Genomic DNA, 7,500 nt, shown 5'->3' with positions numbered 1-7,500 from the left:
CAATAGAAATTGGCATATAATATATTGGAGGATATCATTTGAAGTTTCAGTTTTTATACAACCGCATTCAAGACCTTTTTCCTGATGACCAAAGTGTGAATGACTTCAAACGACAGAAAGAGGACACAAAAACTTTTATCTCTAAAGTGAAGGTGAGTGTGATATCATAAATAGTTTATGATGCATCTAAGTATGTGTTATCTATATGTACATGTAGTAACAAACTCACATTATTTTAACTGTTTTCATTTTAAAAATTTAATAAAATGTGGAAGGGAAAGAGTTACAGGGTGTACATGATATATGGACTTTTGTTTAAATGTAACGCAATGAAATTCCACTCTGTCACTTTTTTAAGAGAATAAACATGATAAATGCATAATTGTAAGACTTTATGCAGTTTTCATTCCTTTCTCTATTTTTTTGTTATTTATATATACTGCTAGAATTTTTTTCAGCTTTCCTTTAGAGACTGGATTTGTCAGGAAATGAAAGTTACGTTCCCAGATGAATTGTTATCCTATGATGATTGGTAATTTTTTAAGATCATTTTAATTTCTTCTCTATCAGTAGTGGCCCAATTTTACATTCTACGTATGGGAAGTATCTTTAAAAATTGTTTTCAAGAAGACCAATGTTATGGTTTGTCGATTATTAAGCATGTAGGTGTGATTTCGAGATTATGCCTCCACTTTTTATTGAAAGAGAGGGCTTTTACTTTTGGTGTGCACTCTGCACATGTGTACTTGTATGTACATGTACCTAAAATTCTTTTTTATGCCTCCCTTTAAAGGGGGGGGGGCATATTGCTTAGCACCTGTGGTTGATGTGTTGTGTTGTCAGAAGACCAAGTGTTCTGCTCAGTATGCTTGCAGTGTATGCGAATGATTTTTAATTTTACCGAACATTCAGTCTGGTAAACAATCTAGCTTTACCAGACCAAAAATAATTTTACCAGACCAAATTTTCTGATGTGCAAAATTCAGTCTTTGCACTTAATGTTTCTGACTGCAAGCCTATAGGGCAGGTGAGAGTACAACATAAGCCCAAATAAGATTTACTAACCCAAATGCTGTGTAGGAATGATTCAACATGATTCGAAATTTCAAGTTTAAACATTTTTAATGAGTATAACAAAATAAGTTCAGCTCTCTTTCAGCTTTTAATTCTGTCATTTCATAATCAGTATCTTCGGAATCCTCCAATTCTGATTCTTCTAGTTCTTCATAATCACTCTCATCCTAATAAAGGTAAAAACAAGAGTTATTTACTAGCTTAGTCACATATTCTGAACGTCTGAGGTGGTCACTTGTAGTTATTACTTTGGTGCAAAGTGGTTACACTATATACTATTTTTGTATTCTCTTACAGAATCAATCTATAATTATCCAAGTCGGACACGAACTTACAATTTGCAGTGTTTTCCTTTCTGCACCAGATGCAAAATATGAGACCATCATTGTATTCAAACCAGGGTCGGTTCTCCTGCCAAGCACGCTAACATTTTCTTTGTCGTTTTGTTTCCCCACACTTCTTCTTAGCGTCAACTTTCTCTGTAAGAACGGGTTGTTTCACCGATTTCCAGGAATTGCACATTCTTTATATTTTAGTAGTAGATCATAATCCCCGCCTGGCATGCACATCAATAATGCTTGGTAGCCCGATCCCGATTTAACTAACCACGGTTATCGGTGCTGGCATACCGCTTAATTTCGAAGACAGAAAAAATTTTATCGACTGAAATACATATATTTACCCTGATGTACCTTGCGTATACACGTTTATTTGGAAAAACTGAAGTAGTATAATACCGGAAATACTATAAGCAAAACAAAAACACAATGCCGGACATTTGGTCAGGAACTATACATACTTTTACGGGACCGATCCAATTTTTTACCGGAAATGTTTGACGGTTGATGTATTTCGCGTACTCTGTGCTTGTCAAACATCAAACTTGGTACACTGGTTTCCCTTAAGAAGTAGATGTTTCCTATTGATTTTGAGGTCAAGGGTCAAACTGGACACAGCAAGATATTGTCTGCTCAACATCTTGAGAATACGTTGTCGAACAGACAGCAACCTGGTATACTGGTTCTACCTAAGAAGTAGTGACCCCTATTGATTTTAAGGTCAAGGGTCAAACTGCTCTGGACATAAGAAAATATTGTGCACTTGGTGTAGTGGTAGCCCTTAAAGGGAAAATGACCCCTATCAATTTTGAGGTCACAAGGTTAAAGGTCAATCTATTTTGGACATTGCCAGATATTGACCACACAGTATCTTGAGAACTCTCTGCTTGACAGATGTCAAATTTTGTACACTGGTTCTATCTAAGAAGTCGCTGATCCCTATTGATTTTTAGGTGGCAAGATCAAAGGTCGGGTCAAATTACTCTGGACATTGGAAGATATTGTCCCCTCAATGCCGTGAGAACCCTTTCCTTAACAGACATCAAATTCTGTGTACTGGTAGCCCATAAAGAGCAGATAATCCCTATCTAATTTGAGGTCAAAGGTCAGGGGTTAAACTACTTTAGACAGTCTGCTTAATGTCTCGCAAGCTCTTTGCATGATGGACATCATGCTTGGTGCTCCTGGTACTCCTAGAGTTGATGACTCCCATTGGTCAAAATGTGTTATGATATTATGACTCCAATTCATTTTAATTCTCACAAGGTCATCAATCAGTTCTCTTTTATTGCAACTGCTTATTATCTTCAGAACCCTTGTTGTTACTCTACGCTAGTAGATAACTCTTGTGGTTACTCTGCACTAGTAGATAACTCTTGTTGTTACTCTGTACTAGTAGATAACTCTTGTTGTTACTCTGCACTAGTAGATAACTCTTGTTGTTACTCTGCACTAGTAGATAACCCTTGTGGTTACTCTACACTAGTAGATAACTCTTGTTGTTACTCTGCACTAGTAGATAACTCTTGTTGTTACTCTGCACTAGTAGATAACCCTTGTGGTTACTCTGCACTAGTAGATAACTCTTGTGGTTACTCTGCACTAGTAGATAACCCTTGTTGTTACTCTGCACTAGTAGATAACCCTTGTGGTTACTCTGCACTAGTAGATAACTCTTGTGGTTACTCTGCACTAGTAGATAACTCTTGTTGTTACTCTGCACTAGTAGATAACTCTTGTTTGTTTGTTTTTTTACTGTCATTACAGACATTTTGAATTTATAACTGATCCTTTTCAATATCGCAATTCTTGAGGAGTTTGCTATCTGATGATGGAACTTTTTGTTTCAGGCAGGTGCATGTGCATGACACTGTGTTTAACAGGTACCTGATGGATACATTGGTTCACGGTTCTGTGGATGATCGATGCCGCAAAATGTGTAGTGAGCTGTTCACTGAACTCCTTCATAATATGCAAAGGTATGCATACTTATAAAGTCATTGTCTTCCATACTGAAAACTTTCTTTTTTCTGTTTGAAAAATTACTAAACTATTTTTATTTTGTATTTAGCCCAGTCATGCTTCCAGAGCCTATGTGTAAGGCGTGCAAGGAAAGGAAAGTCCACAGACAAACAGGGATGTGCCACTACATGACCTCTGTCCTCCAGGTACAGGAACATGTGCACTCCATGTCTCAGCAGAACTATAGCAATTTCAAGTTCTGACATTAGTAAACATCTAACATCATAAAGTAGAACAGATATAATGAGTATGGATTTGTAGCAATGGTATTGAAAGAGAGAGGGGGTGGGGGATATGTAGACTAATCAATCTTGTTAATAATTGGAGCTGAATTCAGGGTTTGAAATTCTCTATATAAGACTCACAATATGCTAGTGGAAAGTATCTAGTCTGTGAGTTAAACATTAGGTAACTCACAAGTTGTCTTTTGTTTTCATCATTGTAAGTTACCTCGAAAAAAATGTATCCCTCTCTCGGTTTTAGTTTTCATCTTGATTACTGTTATTTCAGCAAGCAGCCTGCCTAATTGAAGACCTTCTGATAATTGAAGACTTGGGAAATGTCTTAAAAAATGTGAATACATCAAAACTATTGTGATATTCTGATAAAGCATGTCTCAGATATCCAGTGAAACACAGAAAAGTTTTATACAGATGTTTTATAGTCTAGTTTTTCTCTTCTAGTGGCTAGTACAATGATGACAACTTGTTAAATATGTCAAAGATCTGCAATTCAGCTGTTTAAGGAGGTATGCTACACCAGAGAAATTTGATGTAGATGAAAAGTGGAGGATATGTACAACAATATTATGAAGTTGAAAATTTTCAAATTTACTTTATTTTGTCAAAAAATACAGTTTTAGTAGAAGGTAATCTAAAAAAAAATTAAAACCCCTGCTGGACTTGAACCTGCGACCTACAGTTCAGCAGCCGGTATTCTAACCTACTGAGCTACTTGGCTAGGTATTTAAATGGAAAAGGAAAAGTCAAATATTGCTGATATAGATTTTTTCATCCATGTTTTTAAAGGAAGTCAGCCATTATGACGATGTAGAGTACTACCTTAATAATTATTTCTGAAACAAAATATTGTACTCACCTGAGTCACTTAGGTGACCTATTGTCGTTGGTCTTCATTATGTTCAATGAAAGATACAGCTGTTTAGGCCAACAACAAAAATGTGTTTCCGGATACCTGACCGACCCTACTGCCGAATTCCCGACCCTAAACTTTTTTTTCACGATATCGGTGAAAAATTAAAAATTTGGGAAATTTTATCGTGTTCTTTCCGGAGACCTCTCTTTTATTTTGAATCGTAATGGCGGCACATTTGTTGGCAGCAACGAGTTTGCTGGCCATGAGGGTTAATAAATGCCAGCACCTTAAAACAGATAAAAACGCAATATTGTGCATTGAGAACAGGAGGTCACTGTTAGATGTTTTTACTGAAAATCATGGAGAACTGCCGAAGGGCTTTGAACTGACGGTATCCTGCAACACCGCTCTGACCGATACACAGAATAGCCCATCATTCGATGTCCTACCAAATATGCTGATTGGAGATCTGACCGCTACCTTCAACATAAAACGTTAGGAGTTCACTTGTTCAAAACAAACAACAACATTGAATGAAATGGTGTCTACTGCAGCAGAGGCAGCAACCAACCAAACAATCAATGTCTTCCATATGGGATAAGAGTCAGGGAGACCACACTATTTCTACAAAAGTAGAACAGTATGTCCATATGCATTCTTTTGAGCAAATAGTGCTGAAATACACAACCTTAAGTACACATAATTCGAATCTGGCAGATCTATTTTCAAAGAAAAGAAAAAAACCTACCGACCCTATTTCAAAATTTCATGTAATGGGAAACACACATATTCTTTTTTTTTTGGCCTTACCAAGATTACAGTACACATTTATCCCATGCCTACTTGGGGAAACAGTCAAAACTATTGCCCTGAGGAAGTGGCGATACTTAGAAAGATCATAAAACAAATATGAGACTCCCTGACAGGTCTATTCATGGGCCATGGTACTCAGGTGACCGTTAAAACTTATGGGCCTTTTGTTACATTTCTTTTGTAGTTCTTCAATTGAATGTTGGTCTTCAATTGGAGGTATACTCGTCAGCAGAATTACGCAGGTTTGTAAATGATAAAAGGCAGAAGGTAATAGGAAATAAGACAGCAGCATCGATGATGATTGTTCCCTTTTTGAAACTAATCAAATTCTGCCCATCATCTATGAAAACAATCGCTAAACGGGAGAAGCAAGAAGCTCAATAAACGCAATGCTTTTTATTAAAATATTTTAATGAACAGTGAATTTATGGTTGTTATACATTATGCAACAGCTGTAACTTACAGTTACATGCATTTGATAATGAAAAAGTCTGTCATTTTAGAAATTGCAGTCAGTTTTTGGTACCCGCATTAAATTGTGAGTTGTCATTTAGGGAGTTTCTAGCCCAAGAATTTGTCTATAGTTAGATGTCAATATGTTGATCACATGGCTGTTCCAATATTTGACTGGGGGTCATGTAAAAGGTTAATGATTATCCAAGATAAATTGTTGAAGAAATGTGTTCTCTAGAATTAATGGTGTATTTACAGGCATTGGTATCCTGTTTACAGCCTGATGACAAGGCAGTGTCATGGCTGGCAAAGCAAATCAGAGATGAGATGAGGGACAAAAACTCCCAATTAAACCAAGAATCATTTATGCAGGCAGTAGTGAGGTAATTTTTAGTTCCACCAATTTCATGTGGATTAGAAAGATTTTGAGCAGTTAATGATTTAAGATTGATGTAATTGACAATTGAATGAAGAGGGGAAATATTTTTTGAAAACTTTATTTCAAACAATGCTAAGTTTGATAATATAAAAATGAGACACAGAAAAATAAACCCAGAAAAAACCTTAAATATATGACAGTCTAAATAAGTAGTTCTGTAAACTCCAAGTGAAAGTTTCAAACATGGTGCGTTAATAACTCTCTGAATTCACAATATAAATTAATATTATAATATGTCATATAACTTTTTTTTGCCCTTTTCCCAGACAACTAAAGATTGTCAGAATAGAATTGTATTCTTGTATAAAATATGTCTTCAAAGGCACTCTGTATTGACACTATTTACAAAATATAATACTGCAAGTTCCATTGAATGAAAGAACACAGAATTACTACAAAGTGGAATTCATTATACATAGACACAGGTAAAATGTCCATATGACTAGCATAGAGAATTTAATTTCCAAATAAGAGAGTAATAGATAAAATCAATGTGAAGAAGTAAATACAACTTTTGAAAATATAGTCTAAACCAAATGTGTCATTTAAGAGAAACACATGTACTTAAAATGAGTGTAAATTTACCAGTACTAATTTATATTAGATCAGACATTCATTGAATATGAAGTGATTAACCATCATGTTATGGAATTAAAAACAAAGTTAGTTGTCATTCGAATAATTAATGTTCCTCTATAAGGATATCAGTGTTATGATCTCATAACAATGTTCAGGGAATATACAGGCACTTCCCATCATAATTATTAAAGTTTAATGATTTACTTGTGTTATTCCGACATCATAATCAATCGTATGATTCTCCAAATGACGTTGGATCATCTTCTATTAAAATAAGATAGCTTAGCACATTAACTTCTGGCATTGATCTACCCACTGGAATGAGGAGCAATCACTAATCATCTGCAGCACTTTTCCATTGGGCTCATCACCTCAACCCGATGAGGATGGAAAGGGAAACCCAATTTAGATGGATTATTAATTATTTGATTAATCTCAATTGATGCCTGTGTATTTGATTTGATAGTATGGGAGAATATTGGGATACCCCCTTTTGGGATATATTCTTTATGGGATATTGAATTCCCATAAATATTTATCAATATTAAAGGTATTGCTTCCAACTATCACTGCTCATAGAATCCATCTTTGAGTATTTGATTATTATAATAAACTTTTAATATGAAAACGTTTACATTTCTATCTGACATACAGACAAGTTACCATTAACCAAAGTATAACAAAAAT

General features: G+C 35.2%; 1 protein-coding gene across 2 annotated transcripts in view; it reads left to right on the top strand.

Moving 5' to 3' along the window:
- LOC125648524 (Fanconi anemia group A protein-like) overlaps window positions 1-7,500 on the top strand; it is a 166,437-nt gene that overhangs the window by 116,630 nt on the left and 42,307 nt on the right. For both annotated transcript variants that reach the window (XM_056155797.1, XM_056155795.1), the window contains exons 26-30: window positions 45-152; window positions 459-532; window positions 3,263-3,391; window positions 3,484-3,580; window positions 6,054-6,178. In XM_056155797.1, coding sequence (XP_056011772.1) covers window positions 45-152; window positions 459-532; window positions 3,263-3,391; window positions 3,484-3,580; window positions 6,054-6,178 — 533 coding nt within the window. The remainder of the gene's footprint in view (window positions 1-44; window positions 153-458; window positions 533-3,262; window positions 3,392-3,483; window positions 3,581-6,053; window positions 6,179-7,500) is intronic.

This window comes from Ostrea edulis, chromosome 1 (assembly GCF_947568905.1).
Source record: "Ostrea edulis chromosome 1, xbOstEdul1.1, whole genome shotgun sequence".
NCBI lineage: Eukaryota > Metazoa > Mollusca > Bivalvia > Ostreida > Ostreidae > Ostrea > Ostrea edulis.
This window is presented reverse-complemented; position numbering and strand designations above follow the sequence as displayed.